Source organism: Dreissena polymorpha, chromosome 3 (genome assembly GCF_020536995.1).
Source record: "Dreissena polymorpha isolate Duluth1 chromosome 3, UMN_Dpol_1.0, whole genome shotgun sequence".
Lineage (NCBI taxonomy): Eukaryota > Metazoa > Mollusca > Bivalvia > Myida > Dreissenidae > Dreissena > Dreissena polymorpha.
Window position 1 is genome coordinate 90,445,921 of NC_068357.1, and position 20,546 is coordinate 90,466,466.

The window sequence follows — 20,546 nt, forward strand, 5'->3', positions numbered from 1 at the left end:
AAATGGCATTTTCTGTACTTAAAGCGGGTATATACGATTTTGTCAAATATTAATGAATTTATATAAAATGTGTAAAAAACTTATTATATATATATATTTCAATATAAATTAAAATAAAAGTTAAGAAGAACATGTGTCGAAAAATGCGAAATAAGCCAGATATTTAATTCTGAAATTGAAAACGGCAGTACAGCCGAATTCGCCAGCATGTATATCATACATGTACGATGTGAATCTAAACTTAGTTTAACGGTTTATTTGAATTCCTGCAACGATATCTATTCATACGACACACGAACATTAACTCCAATCCTAATACAAAGACGAATGCTTCGGTTATTGTAGGAAAATATGTTCGTCACAATCGGCTCGGGCCGCTAATTTGTCTTTGCTGCATTTTATGAAATTCGGCTTTAATGTATAATTTTTCTTGTCTATTTTGTGTAATTGTAACATATTTTATCAATATATTACAATTAAACACATATAAAAAATCGTATATACCCGCTTTAAAAAATTGTCCGTAAATGACACATTGGTTCTGCACATTGACAATGATCATGATGTGACGGGGGTTATATAAGCGACCAGGAATTTCAACATTTTATATTTCTCGTATTTTCGTACTTGCATTGTAACAACAGGTCTGCTTGCTAGATGGTTATTGACAAGCTTGTGCTAATGGGTGTGGGTTCAGAAAAAGCAAAAACCATTTTTAGACAGTCTTTGGCTGTCCAGTAGTGCGTTCAGTTACAGCGAACGTTCGCTATAGTTCGCGAACGGTCGCGAACGTTCGCTATTGAACGCTTGCTTCGTCGCGAACCGAAGCGAACCCTCTCGGGAGGTAGTTCGCTAGCGAAACCAAGATGGCGGACAAATAAATATGTCGTATTTGTTCAGTGTAACTTCGATATTTTCTCCTTTTTTGTAGTACATAAAGTGAATTGAACAATAAACAAAGTGTATAGGAGGTTTTGGGGATTCCGATAATGACGTCACGTTTGCGCATCCTCAAATTTTGGCCGCCTACACTGCGACCATTCTGCTATTGTTTGCGTTTGATGATCCGCATCGTGATAAGATTTCAATCATATTCGCGACCCATTTTAAGAACAACAAAATATTCAGAAATTGAAATTCTTCCATATTAAATAGAATCCAATGAATGAACACAAATAAGGACGAAAACAAACAACAAATTTGTTGATTTTATGTAATTAACATAAAGAAACTATTTGAACCTATATGTCCGTAAAGACTTACCTTGTTACAGATTAACTAAATCCTCTTGATACATGTAAATGTTTTATTTAATTGTTCACACCAATTTTGACACTCCTTATTTCAGCATTTTTAACCACCCATTGTTTAATTGCCCCGATTATCTCGATATGATCGGATTCTGTCCAGACAATAACTAAGAAAACAGGGTGTCATAAACCCAGGGACCCATATTTGTATGACTCAGTATGGGGTCGTTAACCACATGTGTCTGGTCATTAAACACAATTTATGATACCTCCGTGTCATCTCTGGGCATATTAAGCCAAAAACTTAACAGTTGCTTTATTAAAACATTTGAACATATTTAAAAAATAGACGTACATTTGTTCAAAATGGATTAACAGGAACTATTAAGTATATATATATAAGCCAGTTTAAACATAACACTTAAGTGTTTTATAATGACAATACATTTAAAATAGTGTAGAAATTAACTGCTACACAATTATCGTATTTAACGGGTACCTGCAAATGTAAACCGATATAATAACGGCTCTAGGAGAAGTGCCCCCCCCCCCCCCCCCGGAGAACTGCCCCCCAAAGATTTTTCACTGGGCGGAGAACTGCCCCCTCACTGATTTTTTATAGGGCGGAGAACTGCCCCCCTGCTGATTAATAAGGGGCGGAGAACTGCCCCCCTGTCAGAATTGATGACCCGGAGAAGTGCCCCCTAATTAAAGAAATTTCGCGGCTATATATAAAGCGAGTATTATAATGACAATAACGCTAGTAACTTTCTTGCTATTATGTCTGGAAATTGAGTGAAATTTCAAAAGTAATATAAAGTCGTTCAAGTAATAAAAGTTATAAAACGGCAAAAAAATACCTGCCTCGGCATGGACGTCGCCATCTTGATAATCACGTGATTTTCGTCTATGTGAACAAAGAAAAACAAATCACTTTTTGCTAATAAAAAGTTCTCGCGGCTGAATTATTTGATATTTTCCCCATAATTAAAACAAACAATTAGCATGCAATTTAATCCATCCATATGCAAGCTGAAAACAATAATTTATTTGTTTGTTTTCGCCAATTATGGATTTGGACGGTTCAATATAATAAACCCGTATGCGGCTTTATTCAAAGCTAACAAGTTCTTAACAATTAAGGTCGGTCCGGTCTACCAATTAAAAGATTAAAAGATCGCGGATCTTATCGTTAACGGTAACAAGTTCTCTGCCTGCCTAATTAGCTGCTAATTAAAGCAACTGTTACCGATTTTGTTTGTTTGGCATGTCGACATGATCTGCTCAAAATGCAAACTGTTGCAGATTGTATGTATGAATGTATGTTTTGAACGTTTATGTAAGCATGTATATATTTGTTAATGTATGTCTGAATGTATGTATGTATGATTGTAACTGTGAATGTATGTATGCATGTAATGTGTGTATTTATGTATGTTATTTTGTATGTCACATGAATTAACTAAACAACATAAATACATTGATTATAAATTCGACTTCACTTCACTTTTTTCTTCAAGTCAGCTAAATTATTGCCTTTGCTTTGCCTATTAATTTACTTTTTTATACGTTAAGTTACGGTTTTTAGCATAGGTGCGTTTACGCACCTATGCTTATGGTATATACCACATTTCAAAAATCCACATCGCTCGGTTACCCATTATGAAGCCTTACCTGATCAAAAATCAGACGAAATATCTATTTAATTTAGTATATGGTCATTCTTACAAAAAAAATTTGGAAACGTTTTTCTAACGTTTTCTTCCAAGAATATTGCTGACACCGTTTTTAGTGAATTTTTCTTAGACCGTTTTATGTCAAAAAATCTTATAACCTAAAACAAATTTCGTTCGTAAAACAATTCTATATGCACTATAAATCTCAATCTCCTACGCAGTGGCCTCCCTTATACTAGAAGTTACTGACCGGGCGAAGCAAGGGAAGTAACTGCTTTGAGGAGTTTCTATAAAAATCTGCATTCAGAAATCTGTATTCAGAACTCAATCTGTTGTGCACCTCTGCATCTAACGCTTACCACAAGTTTTACGACAAATTCTTGACGCAGACGAATAGGGTAGCGTCTATTTTCATTTGTGAAAAGATACAGATCTGTCCGTGCTTAAATTTTGAAAGGCTTGGGTAATTATTTTTCATAAGCGTTTCAAACACTGATGTTAATGGAAAGATTATCTATTTAAATAGTCGGTAATTGTTTGAAATTATTGATTTGAGAAATTCGCGGATGGCGATATCGAACTACATTATACCACGTGACGCCATTCTTCCCTGTATCTTGCACCTATGCTTTTAACGCCATCGGCGCTCTCGTTTTCCATGGGTCAATACTATCTTTATAATGTAAATTAATTCCGATGTAACTTTTCCTCCATAAGTACTGAGTTGCACGTCTATATTTAGTTGCGACACATGGCCAGTATTAACACGCACGCGTTTCCTGTGTGGATCTCGACTATGTTTCGCGCTCTTATTAAAACACGACTTTTACATGGCATTCATGTATAGTGAGTGGTGCAGATGCGTACCAAGGGCCTTAAACAGTATTATCACATGCCTCAAGACAATTTGTGTTATTCAGTTCGATAAATGGTAATATACTTGTACTGAAATTAAATTGTTACCGGATGAAATGTGTACGGCGATAACGTAAAATTACCCGTAAGTATTGTTTTCACTACGTAACTAATAACTAATATGACACCGGGGGGGGTGGGGTGGGGGGCAGTTCGCCGCCCCTACAGATTTGATGGGGGGGGGGGGCAGATATCCGCCTACTAAATTCTGACAGGGGGGCAGTTCTCCGCCCCTACCGATTTGATGGAGGGTGGGGGGGGGGGGCACCTCTCCGCCACCTTTAAAATAAGGGGGCAGTTCTCCGGGGGGGCGCTTCTCCGGATACCTATAATAACGTGTAAAGATCGTGCGTTTTTGCAGTGCTCGAAACATCATCGTGAAAACAAGCAATCGCGTTTGATCATAAAATCGATATAAAATACTTGAGTAAAATAAACGTATAGATTTATGGTATAATAAAATGCCAGATTTGTATCGCTCATAATCACTACATAAGAGTTTTCAATATACATGTGCATTCAAAGACAGTTCAATTCGCAAAATATGCAGGGGTTGTTTTTTTCCGTGTGAATGCTAAAATTTATTTATATTTTCATTAAATGTAAACGAAACGAAAATTCATTCAATGTAAAAGAAATTACAACTACATTTGAAGATTGTAATGTATTGCGCTATTTTAGGGCTTTGTTTTCTAACTGATTCAATGCACCTCTTACACTAAATTTCGATCGCTAATGAAAAATAACACTTTCGCATCCACACCACTTATAATTATAATCAAATTACTATAGGTTTTATTTCTTTGGAAATATCTGTTAGTTAAGTACTTTCTGTGTTATTAGCGATTTCCGCCATCAAAATCGCAACAAATTTCTGGGAGCCGCCATCTTGAAACGTTCGCGCCGAACTTATCGTTCAATAAGACCGAATCGGAAACGAACGATCATTGGCGAACGTTCGCTGTAACTGAACGCACTACAGCTGAACAGTGGATAAAATGGCAGAACTCTTCTCAGCCAGCCGGCCTGGGTTAGCTCCCATCTGGACACATTTGGGTTTGTTGTGTCGTCACCGCACTGGTCAGATAGATATAGGGTCACATGACAATGTATTTGTATGCACAGGTGGTTAGCGTGTGGCTATGATATTAATTAGTGAAAACATCATTTTGAATGATAAATAGTCATAATATAAAATAAAATTAACTGAAAAAAATCACTATCAAATGTATATATAACAAGCAAATTCGTTGAATTGATATCCCCCGCCAATATGCTTCTGGACACAAAAGTATTATATTTGACACTCAAAAAAGAATTTTGTCAAGATACAAAGGGCCATAACTCAGTAATTAACAGATGGTGTACAATGCCAATTGGCGTGCATCATCCTCTTATCCATATATATACTCGTATCAAGTTTCATGGCTCCGGACACACACAAAAAGCATTTTTTCAAGATACAAAGGGCCATAACTCTGTTATTAACTGATGGTGTACAATGCCATTTGGCGTGCCTCATCCTCTGATCCATATACATGTGTTTTCATACTCATAAAAAGTTTCAATGAAATCCGCCAAAGCACTTCCAAGATATGGCTCCGGACGGACGGACAACGCCAAAACAATATCCCTGCGCCTATGGCGGGGGATAACAAGGTATCCATCTCGAAATCACCCGAAAACAGGGTGCATCGCTTTGAGCAGCCATAACTTCATCAATTGTGCAGCGATTTTCACGATCTCTGTCTTATTCAACGCAGAAATGAATTTCCTTTCTGGAAATATGTATGTTTTGCAATATTTATACAAATGCTGGGTCAACTTTTAAAAAATAACACGATACACAACTCGCGTGGCCTACTTAAAATCGATCAGACAGGATCTAAGACTGAAATCTTCACGGAGTAAAGGGCATTTTGCCAGAAAAGTTCACGGTCATCGATACCATAATTCAATAAAACGTATGGAAAAACACCGTGCTTGCCGTTGCATTATGCATCAAAACTAACTGTCCAGCGCCGTTTGAAACATTTGTTTAGATACATTTCAACTAACTGACATTTTAAACACAGGAGTGATTTCATTGGTCCAATGCGAAGGTGTGTCTTTACACCTAGAGATATCATTCATGAATCCTGTCTGATCGCTGTCAAGTAAGTTAAGCGAATTGTGTATCGTTTTTTTTTCTTAAAATTTGACCCAGCATGTGTAGAAATATAACAAGATATATAATTTCCAGAAAGGAAATTCGTTTCTGCGTTGAATAAGACCGAGATCGTGAAAATCGCTGCACAATTGATGAAGTTATGGCTGTTCAAAGCGATGCATATGTTTTTGGTTGATTTCGATTTGGATACCATGTTAGAGAGAGAGAGAGAGAGAGAGAGAGAGAGAGAGAGAGAGAGAGAGAGAGAGAGAGAGAGAGAGAGAGAGAGAGAGAGAGAGAGAGAGAGAGAGAGAGAGAGAGAGAGAGAGTATGTTTTTGGTTGATTGTCGATTTGGATACCATTGTTAGAGAGAGAGAGAGAGGAGAGAGAGAGAGAGAGAGAGAGAGAGAGAGAGAGAGAGAGAGAGAGAGTATGTTTTTGGTTGATTTCGATTTGGATACCATGTTAGAGAGAGAGAGAGAGAGAGAGAGAGAGAGAGAGTATGTTTTTGGTTGATTTCGATTTGGATACCATGTTAGAGAGAGAGAGAGAGAGAGAGAGAGAGAGAGAGAGAGAGAGAGAGAGAGAGAGAGAGAGAGAGAGAGTTTGTTCATGTTAGTGTAAAATCGATTGTTATTTCACGAGTAATCATAGAAATAATATTTTTACGAGTTTTCCTATGATCACGAGTGAAATAACAAACGATCTTACACTGACATGAAAAAAATTTCTGTTTTCTTTTATGCCCCTTTTTCAAGAAAATAATTAACAGCTGTTTCCCTTTCGCTGAAAAGTTACCCTTTCTCGGAGTTTCTCCCGTGGCGTGCCTCGATACATTAAAGCACAAAATGACGTCATTATACTAGTGCTCAAACGGGTACCCGAAAAAACCCGAATCCGCGGGTCAAAAAATTACCCGCGGATCCGGGTCAAAGTTTTTGCGAACGATACCGGTTCGGGTCGCAAGCTACGAAGAACAAAACTACATGTTAAACGTGTAGTCAGATCATCGCTTTTAAATAAGTGATTTAAAATAACATCCTTTATATTATAAATTAAGCAGTGTTTTTATTTCAAATAGTCATATAAGAATAGAAGTGACACACCAAAAGCAAAAACGTCGAGTTTCATTTGTTATTGACATCCCAAAATGGCAACGTTAAAACAAACGAAACATGTTTTATAAAATATATCGACTTCAAAGTAGAAAAGGCATTAAGAGCTTACAGTGAAAGTTAGTTTGGCTTCTCTCCTCAAAATAAGACAAGCTTTATTTTTGCCTGACATGTTGTTTTTCCTATATATGCACTTTTGATCGCTATTTCAAGTAATACTAACATTAATTGATTAAGTTAAACAACGTTGTGTAAACGTTATAAATAGTTATATGCAGTTCAGTATTTCATTCATAATTAAGTAAATCAATACAATAAAAATTGTAATATTCTAAACAAAAAATATACTTGACAAACAGTTAAATATTTAAGAACGCTAAAATATGCTACTAGTTTGTTAAATAATGTAGTTTTATTTTAATTAACTTATGTATTATCTGACCCGACCCGACCCGAATTTTCTCGGGTATTTAAAATTTGACCCGCCGACTCGACCCGAAGAATATTTTTGACCCGTGTGAGCCTTACATTATACCAACGGAATTTCCAGTTAAAACTCTTACAATGTAAATAAACGGTCAATTTAAGCATAAAATAAAATGAAAATGTGTTGGATTCGGTGGTATGTCGATTTTAATTCACTCTTGATCATAGAAAATCTCTATATAATTATTTATGATAATCTAAAAAATAGAAAAGGAGTTCCGAAAATATGTTCTTTTCATCGGTGAAAATAACAATTTGTTATTTTCACTGCTGTTATTTCACTGCAGAAATGTCATATTTTATCATTAGGTATAAAATAAATATAGATATTTGATTGTGAAAAAAAATCAGAAAAGTTAATTTTTCGTTACAATGTGATTATTTATCATTCAAAACGATGTTTTCACTAATTAATATCATAGCCACACGCTTACCACCTGTGTTTGTATGCAGCACATCAAAGAGAAAATATGTCTGTCATTAACAAATCATGGACCGTAAATGACCGAAATGTAACAATAGATAGTATACCAATGCGAACACTATTTCTTGTCTCATTTTATTGCGAACACCTTTACTCCACGACTACGCGCTTCCTGTTTAAACTGATTGTTCTGCGTAGCGAGCATGCGCCCTGTCGTCTGGCAAATCGCAAGGGCTTGTGGGTATTCCACGTGGTCGACAATGACGTCACGCACGTAGGAGCCTTCCGTCGAGAGTTCAATGACCTTGTGACCGCACCAATCGGCCACAAATAGACGGTGGTTATACCATACCAGACCTACGGACGCGAAACGCCGATGCGCCGAAGTCCTTGAATACTGCCATAACTGTTCCCCTGCAAGAATGTAATATTTTGACTTCGCGAAATTGTAAAAATTAAATTGACAAATCAAAAGATAATGTTTACTGACTAATAACTCGTTGGGTTAATCATTAAAAAGGTTAAAACAGTTTAAAAAAACTTTCATTTTTCTATTAAAAAGATAAAGGGATGTGTATAAAAAATCATCGTTTTCTTAGAATAAAGTTACAATCAATTCGGTACCCCAATGTGACGGTAAATTTCATTGTCAAGCTACTCACACTTGCATTTTAAAAAGTTTCAAGAACATATGTAAGTTCACACACAGACCATACGAGCGACACTTACCGTTATTATTAATGCAAACGACTTTGTCACTACACGATATGAAGATCATCGTTTGGTCCAGGGAAACCTCTATGTGGCGGCCTTCGCCTTTCTTTGCGCATGCGCTCAGCACATTGATCTGCTTCCCCTCGTCGTTAAGCACGTGCACATCTCCGGCCGAACACAAAACAAAAAATCCACCGCCTCTTGAAGTCACGTCAAATAACGTGTCGTTGCACGGGATGTGGAACTCTCGGAATCGCTCGAGGTGGATAGTGTGTACTTTGACGAGCATGATCTTGCGGTTGTGAAACAGAGCCACTGCCACCGTATTGGAGTTGACCGTAGTGACTCCACTTGGCGAGGGGCATTCCAGCGAGTCCAGGTAATGATAGTCGGGTCCGAACAGCATGATCTGCAAATGGTTGATGTCCGTTACAATCACCTGACCGTTGTCGAGGCACGTGATGCCCGCCAGACGACACAGGTCCGTCTCATCCGGGTGCTTTTTCGTGTGGAATTTGGCGACGTACTTGAAGTATGAGTTTGACTGACTGTTTTCCGATGCCGTGATGTTAACCGGTCTACTCGCGAGTGAGTTGGTCGGTTTATAGCTTACGGAGCTCATTGACGTACTTGTGGATCCTTGTGAACTTCCGCTGACGCCACGTAACTTCGGTACAGGGTAAGGTATAAACGAACGCCCTTGGGTTATGTTAGTGTTTGCCCTCAATTCTTTATCTTCTGCCACTGCAATATCTTCGAGCGCCGTTATTTCTTTAACGTAATCGATATCAGAATATCTAACGTTACTCGTCCGAGGTTTTGGCTTCTCTGACCTATTTTGTGGACTTCTTTCCGGCCCCTGCTCTTCGAAAGGCACGATCTCGATATCGTTTAAGCACGTGCTTCGCTGGGCAATACCATCATCTCTTGCAGACTTTGATAATCTGGTCATAACCGGTCTTTGCGCGTCGTTTTTTCTGGGCTTCACTTCGCTTTGTGGTCTTACTGGGTTTTTAATCTGTACTGTTTTTATGTACGTGGCTGGCAGTTCCGGAGTTATTTTCTTAAAAGATGCGTCCTTCTTTAATATTTCTGACGTATTATATTTTACGGACAAATCTCGGACGCTGTCCAGAAACGGTTTCAATGAATGCTCGTATTTCCCATCAAGGGCGAACAGTGTTTCAATGTCTCTAACAATATCATGTTCGTCGCCACAGTCACCATTAGCCGTAATGAAGCAACCTACGTCATCATGTTGAGTGGTCGTTGAACGCTTGCTGTCTTCGTGACTGGGCTGAACGCGCGTCTGACCTAGTGACATCAGAGATACGTTCTGGATTCCTATAGTCGGGTCAAGTTCAAATGTCAAGCCGGTAGGCAAGTTGTATTTCCGGTACTCAACTAGCGCCTTCCGCACGTCAATCATTTGATGTTTTCCGTCTTCCATGGAACGTTTCAGTTTTAAACCTATCAAGTTTTCATTTAAGACAGACTCTGTATTAGCCAATCTGAAAAAAAATGTTTTTGCAAAGAAATGCCAGCAATTTATAAATATATATATATATATATATATATATATATATATATATATATAAAGCATAAAGCAAGTGAATTATCAGCTGGAAACCATGAGCTTAACGAGTTATTTAAAATATTCAACACTACTCAAGCAGGGACCTTAGCAAACATTATAGGTCCCTGACTCAAGTTAGTTTATAGAAAGTGTGGACCTTACTTTTCGCGACACACTCGGCTCGAAGCCAGCATTTGTGTTTTTTAAGCCACAACGGAAGCTTAAATGACTTGGTCTAATCGCAGTGATCGCGCACTCATCGCCATTATTCATTAAAACGTTTTTGTTTTTACTTGCTTGGGCTATTTCTTTGTGAGATTTCTTCTAAATACGTGTTCATGCTACACTTGATCATAATTAACTAGTAAATATAAAGAAATATATGCTGCAAACAGATTTTGAACATATATGGCAGTGAACATCTTTATGAACTTGGAAAATGATTTTATTGAATTACTTATTTAAGCAAACGATCTAAAGATTTGCCGACCTACCTACCCTATTGTTTCATATTATGTACTAGTAATTGGGAACCAACTTTATTTGGGCCGTATGGCCTACGATGGAGTACTCATTTGCTACCTTTTCTTATTGTCCGCCAGCTTTGAAAGTAGCTCCTTCATGGAATCTTCCTCCAGTCCAGCGATGGTGTTGAGCTGCTTCTCTGCGCATGCCTCAAGCTCTCTCAGCCTCGCTTCCAATCGCGCTCGCGCGCTGTTGATCTGCTGTTTGATGTTAGCGCGTGCTTCGCGCATGGCGGTAATGCCTCTTGCTATGTCTTTGATGCCTTGCGTGCACGACTTCTGCCAATGTTTTATTTCCCGTAATAATTCGTATTTCATCGCCAACGCGTTCACATGACGTAGTGTCGCATCCGACATTTTTTATATTGTTCAAATGTTTTTATTCTATATGTAAAGCAGAAAATAATTTGTTCAATGCATACGTATTTTCACTTGTTTTTGTAATGTAGCCATACAAACTACAGACATACCTTGTGACAGTAAGTTCTCACATATCGTTTTCATTTCCGTCGCTGAAGTCTTTCAATTTCTTTTACAGTTTTAATATTAAAATATGAACTTCATGACCATTTGTTATATTCCGTATAAATGCGAATAACTCAGGTAGTCCTCTAAACTTTTTGGAGAGTTTAATCATTAAATCAACATTTGTCATTATGCTTCTTTAATTCTTTGAAATTGGAAACCAGTAATAACAAACCCTCTTTTGTTTAAAATCGCCATGCAATAATCGGAATTATAAAGGTAGTTGTATATTCATAAGAATAAACAATCGTGAGATTTTATGAAAGATAGTAAGAGTTAACAAGTTTTATACAAGTGTCAGTTCAAACAAGTTATTTGGTGGATTTGTTTTAGTACTGAAATTAATGCATATTGTTAATCACTGTTCAAAGCGGATATAAAATTCCCTTTTAATGATTTGATCGTGCTATTATTGTTGGGTCATGGGAAGAGAAGGCTGATCGTTTAAAGAAAATTAAACTAGTACCCAGTAAACGCTTATTCATTCATGCACTAATTCATTCATTCATCGTCTGGTCATCACATTGGCAACCTTCTGTCTACTCGTCGTTCACTTGCGTCTTGTTAGTGAAAGCCCAAATTGTATTAGAACACAAACACCTCGGGGACGTGTGGTAAGCGTGCACGGCTATTTGTTTCGGAGGGGTATCTAGGACTGAACGTTTCCATCTAGTGGAAACTGGGCGTTAATGAATCTAGGATGTCTTAAGTGTAAGCTGCGCAAAGACGTTTCTAATTAGGCATTGGGGTTAATAGACTTTAATTGGAAAAAAATAATTCATCAGGATTTCTTTCATTTTTACTAATTCATTGATAAATAAAGCTGATGCTGGACTATCTCATCGGGAAAAACGCTTTAATGTCAATCTGGGAGTCGTTACCCTAATATTCGAATCTTAGAACTGACTCGCGACTTGTGTAGGAATTTGTCATACAATTATTGCTACGCATATTCGTTTCACACCTCAGATTCATATATAAATATTAATATAGTGATCATGACGTGCGTTATATATCTTAATCAGTTCGCGAACCGGAAATCTTAAAGCCACAGCAGACCGCAAAACATGAAAATTTTCTTATTAATTACCCAAGAATAATAATAAACGGAAAATGTAATCCTAAGTAAATGTAGACAATAGTATTATCAAATCGAACTCAAATGTTAACGGGCTCAAATCACTAACACTGTTTAAAGAATATTTATATCAATTTCTATCACATGCACGTTTCAATACTACTTCAATACCGTACAATACAGAATTTCTTCTGACGATATTCTCATTTTCAATAATTTGAATACATATTATGTATCTACACGTGTTGATCCAAATTAGCTTGTGTAACTGATGCTGGTTTAGATGCGTTATGCACTTGTCCATGATTTTTTGCCGTGCAGTGAAAAATACCAAACCTTCGTGAAATAAAAACAAAAACAAAAAAAGCTTAAAGGGATACAACAGTTTAACAATCATCTCTCAAAATGAATACAATATGTGTGTGTCCCTTTGTGTTTTGCACAGTGTCAGCCCAAGAGCGTTTATACTTAAAACGCTATGTTCTCATATTTTTAGTACATGTAATTACGAATATATTACATTATGTGCACTCGTATATTTTATCTCATATAAGCGTTGGTGTTCGCAAGCGGGAAGTAACTGATCTTCCTCCGCGCAGAAATTTGACTGGAATCAGCATGGCTGAATCAAATTCCTGCCTTCATAACAAACCACGGGATTATAGCCGATACCGTACCTCGTGCTAGACTGATTAACCCATTTATGCCTAGTGGACTATCCCATCCTTCTAAATTGGATCAATTTATTTCCAAAATTAGGAATGTGTAGTATATTTATGTTTATATTTAGAATATTTCTTACAGAAATTCCTTTAAGCAAACAGCGCAGACCCTGATGAGATGCCGCATCGGTGTCTCATGTGGGTCTACGCTGTTTGCCAAGGTCTTTTTTCTAGACGCTAGGCATAAATGGGTTAAGAAGCTTATTATGCCTCCCTTCGAAGAAGAGGGGGTATATTTCTTTGCACATGTCGGTCGGTCGGTCGGTCGGTCTGTCGGTCGGTCCGTCCACCAGGTGGTTTCCGGATGATAACTCAAGAACGCTTGGGGCTAGGATCATGAAACTTCATAGGTACATTGATCATGACTCCCAGATGACCCCTATTGATTTTGAGGTCACTAGGTCAAAGGTCAAGGTCACGGTGACCCGAAATAGTAAAATGGTTTCCGAATGATAACTCAAGAACGCTTATGCCTAGGATCATGAAACTTGATAGGTAGATTGATCATGACTCACAGATGACCCCTATTGATTTTCAGGTTACTAGGTCAAAGGTCAAGGTCACGGTGACCCGAAATAGTAAAATGGTTTCCGAATGATAACTCAAGAACGCTTATGCCTAGGATCATAAAACTTGATAGGAAGATTGATCATGACTCGCAGTTGACCCCTTTTGATTTTCATGTCACTAGGTCAAAGGTCAAGGTCACGGTGACCCGAAATAGTAAAATGGTTTCCGGATGATAACTTAAGAACGCTTATGCCTAGAATCATGGAACTTGATAGGTAGATTGACCATGACTCGCAGATGACCCCTATTGATTTTCAGGTCACTAGGTCAAAGGTCAAGTTCACGGTGACCCGAAATAGTAAAATGGTTTCCGGATGAAATAGTAAAATGGTTTCCGGATGATAACTCAAGAACGCTTATGCTTAGGATCATGAAACTTGATAGGTAGATTGATCATGACTCACAGATGACCCCTATTGATTTTCAGGTCAAAGGTCAAGGTTACGGTGACCCGAAATAGTAAAATGGTTTCCGGATGATAACTCAATAACGCTTATGCCTAGGATCATGAAACTTCATAGGTACATTGATCATGACTCGCAGATGACCCCTATTGATTTTCATGTCACTAGGTCAAAGGTCAAGGTCATGGTGACCGGAAATAGTAAAATGGTTTCTGGATGATAACTCAAGAACGCTTATGCCAAGGATCATGAAACTTCATAGGTACATTGATCATGACTGGCAGATGACCCTATTGATTTTCAGGTCACTAGGTCAAAGGTCAAGGTCACAGTGACAAAAAACATATTCACACAATGGCTGTCACTACAACTGAGAGCCCATATGGGGGGCATGCATGTTTTACAAACAGCCCTTGTATCCTATGGTATTGATGGGAAAATGCTAAGTTGGTTAAAATCTTTTTTGAATAATAGAAAGCATAGAGTCGTTGTGAATAGGATATTTCGAAATGGAACGAAGTGACCAGTGGCGTACCTCAAGACAGCGTACTCGGGCCAACATTTTGTATATACATGTACATCAATGACATTGACCACATGATTGAAAGCACTATCCGACTGTTCGCTGATGACACAAAGTTGTTCAGCTAAGCTGAAGTGCCTTTGGACAATGGTCAAATCCTGAACAGATACTAATAGACTGTCCAAATGGAGCGATACATGGTTACTAACGTCAGGTATGTGTATAAGAGGTATCCGCAACTCGATTTGAAGCCAAACATGCTGTCGCGCAATGCTCGCGCATGCGCACTCGTCTGAAGCCGCAAACGAAAATAGTGCATCAGACGTCTCTCGTTATGTAAACAAAATGTTTAAATCACCGTTATTAAACGAGCATCGAGACCAAATAGACATAGTATAATGACAGGTATGTTTTCAAAATCAGTAAGCATGTTTATTTATGTTAGATTATGCTGCTTAAGTCATTAATTCGGGTTGAAAATAGTTGCCTTAGGTAGAGGATAGATTTCAAAATGGCGGAAATGTATGTTAAACAAGCCGACATGTACCAATTTATAAGAATCATCACGTTTATATTAGATTATACTGATTGCTAAAATTTATATAAACCGATGGATAATGTGTCGTATGTTGTCTTGGAAATATTTGAAAGGCAGATACGATATTAATTATGTTGGCTTTCTTGATTGGAATTTGAGGGAAAATGGCGGAATTGTAGGGGTAACAATAAGTTTATCGTATATTTTGGACGAAGCATCAAATATATTTTAACATCTTTAAAATATAAATGGAAGCTGCAAATTTACTAAACTGATGTTACTAAATGGTTCGCAAAAAATGTGACTTTCGACCAAGTAATTTTAATGCTATTTAAGTTTGAATGAGGGGAAAAAAAATATCCAAATGCACATTTTACAATTTAAAACAAAATTATGTTTACATCTATTAAAAATCCGTTTCATGATTTACTACAAGTTTATTCTTTTCAAGTTGCATTTATGGATATTTTGTAAACCTTTTCACAAGATAGAAGATGATTATGTTACCTTACATTTCAGGTTGATGTTCACTTAACCATGCAGTGTTGACTTTATTGGAAGAATATTCAAAATGCTTTGTGCGAAGATAACCACGCATCCAAGAAATTGAAGCATAAGACCTGTCACATTCATCACATTGATACAATGTCTTCTTATGTGTCTTTGTATCATTTATCTCTGTATTCCTACTAGACTTGATAGATTAAGATTTGGGTTCCTGGTCTACTTCAAAGTCACTATCACTAAAACAATATTCACTTTCTGTAAAATCACCCAATACCTTTTTTGAACTTCTCAATATCTGAGAAATTAACAAAATCATCTTTACTTTATGCCATACTGAACAACACTGAGATTGTACATAAAAACTAATGAACAACAACAACAAATGGGATTGTTTACCCTCGGGACTTCGGTTAATAAACCATTGCCCGAGCACACTGCTTAACATAAAACTCTGCATAAAAAGGTCGAAAACGGCCATAAAATGGACAGCCCGATTTTACTGGGCTGTACCATTGATATAAATAGAAAACTTTGCAGTATTGGTGCGGTGCCTTAATAAAAATCTATTGGTTTAAAAATATCTATCCTTATTTAAGAAGCGTTAAAAAACACAGTACTTTACACATTATTATGTGTATATTTAAGGTTTAATCGAAATGCCACACAACAAGATCTAATCGTTGGAGAGATATGTTTATCTATGAACATTAATTAGTAGGGATGCCAGAGCCTGATTTAACAGCTCTCAAATGTAAAGTGAATTTGCATGTATACATGCAATTATATGTAAAAAGAAAGGAAAAAAGACAATATATAATAACACATAGGGAGTATAACTCTCAAATATATATTAATGTTGCAATTGAGTATTTAGTTATTAAAAATGTAATGTGTATAAATTTATGTATGTGGCTCAATGTTGAACACTTGCAGACAGGGAATATAGCCGTAATGCTCCAACGTAAGACCCTGTCTGTATGGAACTTAAGGAGGATTGGGCTATGGAGAAGAGAAGTTCCCCCAGAGTGGCATTAAAACAATATTTAAAAGTGAGTTTAGTAAAAAAAACTTATATGCTAAGGGTTATGACTTACGTGTCTCCAAACGGTCACCTTTATAGGGCCACATAAAAATAAAGGTAAGACAATGTGCTTTACAGTTAAAAATGAGACAAAACAACTCAATTTGTACAAAAAGTACATTATTTACAATATGTACAGAACTATATGCGTTTATATTTGTAAAATACATGTTGCCACCCTGGAGGGTTGAAAGAAGAAGAGATTTTTGGAAGTGTAGGCCGGCGTGAGTGGGGGAAAAATAGCCAGCAGGGGTGATGTCACTCAGTTCAACTAAGGGAGGTAATTGTGGGATGGAGTTTACAATGGTTGTTTCCCCTGGACCAGAGGGAGTGCACGGTAAATGGAAAATGGTTTGTATACAATTGAAGGAGAATTATAAAAAGGTTTGATGTAAAATGGTAAAAAGACCAAATATTACCTAGATGCATTAAAATAAACCCAAAAAGCTCTAATCCAACCAATATTATTTATATATTGGTGATAACAATGGAGGAAATAGTACTAAAGTACCTTGTATGGTATGTAAAATGGCAATTAAACAGAAAAACCGAGGCAATTTGCTATACAAAATAGCAATTTAATATAAAATTAAGGAAATTTGCTAAATAAAATAGCAATTTTAACATGAATTAGTGTAATACAGAGTAAAATGTTTGCTATGGTGTAGGAAGAGCAGTATTGAGAAAAAATTAAGGCAATTTGCTATATAAGATAGCAGTTTTACACAAAAATAAGGAAATTTGCTACACAAAATAGCAGTTATAACAAGATTTAATGTACTACAAGGTACAAAATTAGCAGTATCAACAAAGTCGACAATAATACCAAGGGATTTGTATTACCCTGGATAGGGCTAAATGAGTGTTTATCATGGTATAAGGCCCTGCACCGTGCAGTCCAGTCCGACTTGGCTCTTCGAGTTTGAAGGGGAAAGGGTGAGGTGTCAAAGGGGAAGAGAGGGGTTGCCATGCAGCCAACAATCCCAGGTTACTGGACAGCCTCGTCCTTTCTTGTAGTAAGAAATGCCATAAAATATGATTATATTAAAAAACTGAAAAATGTAAATGGTGGACTAACGTCATACTCTCATAAAAAATGTATTAAAATAAAGAAGACCAGGTCAATGCCATTGGCCTGATTTAGAAAGGGCAGGGTAGAACAATAAACCCATTAAAAACTAAAAGAAAAGTTGTGTAAAAGAGACACAAATCCAACACAACTATTAGATTACATCAGTTTTGTGCAAAGATTACACAGTTTAAAAAGAAAAACAGTCACAAGACTGAATAATTAGGTGGGTGTTGGCTGCTCTCCCTCCCCCAATGACCTAGATTTTGTCAGTTATCTGACAATCCAGAAGGTATTTGGCAAGGGCAGAGAAGACCGGGCCCCTAGCTGCTCCCTTGGGGTCTAGCACGTTGGAAAGGTTAAAAACTAGTCCATGGGAGTGCAATGCAGCTTCGAGGTGGTCCCTCTGCGCCTTATGGTTAGGACAGTGCAGCAGCATGTGGGGCGCAGTGAGAGGTTCCTGGCACCTAGGACATGCGGGGTCTATACCGAGGACATACTTTCCTGCGCCACCGGGTAATAGGGTGGTTCCCATCCTCAGGCGCGTGATGGCTCTGTCAAGCACAATGCTTGCTGAGTATCTGTCAGACGGTCTGAGGGTTTTCGCAGGTCTGGTAAAAGTATGTTGACGGGAAGACAAATTGTCGGTCCGGAGATTCCACTCACCCATTACAAATTTCTTTGTCAGGAAGTAGACCTCAGTAGGTGCCAGGGGTTCCCCCAGCATCTACGGCCCCCCTCAAGAGGCCCTCTTTGGCCCCCCCCCCCCCCCTGTCGGCCTGCTCATTCCCACTGATGTTGACATGTGCTGGACACGATACTAATGTGACCTTTAAAGATTTATCTAGGCACTTTTGATGAAGTTCCAAAATGCTAGCTAAAATATCAGGCCTAGATCTGCTATTTCTGTTTTTTATAGACTCAAGAGATGACATTGAGTCTGATAAAATAGCAGTTTTAGTAGGTTTATTGACCAATATACAGCACAGAGAGTATTTAATTGCCAAAAGTTCTGCTGTTAAAATAGAGAGATTGTTGCTGAGCCTGTGCGTTTTACTAATGTTTTTTGAAGGAATTACAAAAGAGTTGGCTACCAAACCAGAGTTAGGGCATTTGGAGCCATCAGTGTAGATTTTTAGATGCTCAGCATACATATTATCTACAAGAGAGAGAGCTTCTGACTTGATGAGTTGTGGCAAGTCAGTTTTCGTTATTTTATTAGAGAGTGATAGGTCAACATCAATGGGTACAAGCGTCCATGGGGGGAGTCTTGGAGGGCCTCAGGTCTGCTACATGTACCTTGTCGAGACCGGCCTCCTCAACCAGGGTCCTAATACTCGCACCAAAAGGTAGGGCGACATGCTAACGCTTAAGTATTTTCCCCTTGATGAAGTTGCCAGTCCCGACAAGTTTGTTAACGGGGTTTGAACCATGCCGATTCTTAGCCCTGGCCCAGAAGTTAAGGGACTGTTGTTTTCTACGCAAGTCAAGAGGCAGCACACCGGCCTCCTCCTCAAGCAGTGCACCCGGTGTACAGTTTAGGGCTCTCAGAGCTATCCTAAGGGTCTTGTGTTGAATGGCATCAACCATTTTTAGGGCGTTTGGCTTTGCACATGCATAGATTTGGGCTCCATAATCTAGCTTTGGACGTATAAGGGACTTGTAGAGAGTTAAGAGGCTATTTTTATCTGATCCGAAACCTGTGCCTCTTAACATTCTCATTAAATTTAGGTCACTTTCGCACCTTTCTGCCAAATATTTGAAGTGGTGAGTAAAAGTTAACTGTTTATCTAGGTACATACCTAGAAATTTCACCACTTTTTCAAAGATAATTTTGGTGCCGCCTAAATTTAAGTCCAAAGAGTGCTGAAATTGGTCGCCAAATAGTACTCCTACTGTTTTGGTTGGAGAAATTTTGAATCCCCATTCAATTGCCCATTTCCATATGGAGTCTAAGCCTGCTTGAGCCCTCTTTTGCAGTCGTAACATGTTAGACCCCTTTAACCAAGTGCCTGAGTCATCGGCAAACTGGGAGATAACCATTCCTGAGTCTTTTACGGCATCAGGTAGACCGTTTACGATGAGGGAGAACAGAGTTGGGGATATTACGGACCCCTGAGGGGTTCCGCGGTTAGTTATGGCTACCTCTGATAACTCCCCATCGACCCTGACCTGGATTTCACGGCCCTCTAGGAAAGCTCTGAGGTAGTGGAAACAGTATCCAGTGATTCCATAGTCAGCTAGCTTTTTTAATATGCCAAAGGTCCATGTTAAATCAAAGGCGGCCTGAAGGTCCAAAAAAAATGCTAATACGGATTACCCTTTGATTTTTTTGCAGAAAGAATATCATGTTGTAATCTAGCTAGCTGATCAAGAGTAGATCGCCCCTTCCTAAAGCCAGACTGGAAGGGGTTTAGTATATTATTTGATTCCAATAAGTGTTCTAATCTATTTTTGACCATTATTTCTAATAATTTACCTGCATGTGATGTTAAACTTATTGGACGATATGAGTTTGGATCATTTTTGTATACCGGGTTTAGGAATTGGAATCACTGTGGCCTGCTTCCACTCGGGTGGTATCCTGCCTGTCCTATACACCTGATTTAATAGGTTAAGCCAAATTTTCAGAGTTATGGCTGGCATATTTTTAAACATTAAATATGCTATTTTGTCAGGCCCCGTGGCGGTGTTGCTCC

At 38.0% G+C, this 20,546-nt stretch overlaps 2 protein-coding genes across 2 annotated transcripts in view; one reads left to right on the forward strand and one right to left on the reverse strand.

The window, feature by feature from the left end:
• LOC127875259 (uncharacterized) overlaps positions 1-13,864 on the forward strand; it is a 46,627-nt gene extending 32,763 nt beyond the window's left edge. The window contains exon 10 of the mRNA XM_052420192.1: positions 13,847-13,864. The gene's annotated coding sequence lies outside the window, so the exon portion shown is untranslated. The remainder of the gene's footprint in view (positions 1-13,846) is intronic.
• Positions 8,135-11,187, reverse strand: LOC127872397 (uncharacterized). The gene is made up of 3 exons (XM_052415727.1): positions 10,889-11,187; positions 8,746-10,241; positions 8,135-8,430 (listed from the first exon to the last, which is right to left on the reverse strand). Exons 1-3 carry the CDS (start codon positions 11,185-11,187, stop codon positions 8,147-8,149), a joined length of 2,079 nt encoding a protein of 692 aa, XP_052271687.1. The 3' UTR covers positions 8,135-8,146.
• Positions 13,865-20,546: the final 6,682 nt, after the last annotated feature.

Excerpts from the sequence above, each read along its gene's own strand:
- LOC127872397 (XM_052415727.1), bottom strand. The coding sequence starts at position 11,187 with ATGTCGGATGCGACACTACGTCATGTGAACGCGTTGGCGATGAAATAC. Across the intron at positions 10,242-10,888 it reads CTGGCGGACAATAAGAAAAG|ATTGGCTAATACAGAGTCTG; the intron begins GTAGCAAATGAG and ends ATTTTTTTTCAG. Across the intron at positions 8,431-8,745 it reads CGTTTGCATTAATAATAACG|GGGAACAGTTATGGCAGTAT; the intron begins GTAAGTGTCGCT and ends ACATTCTTGCAG.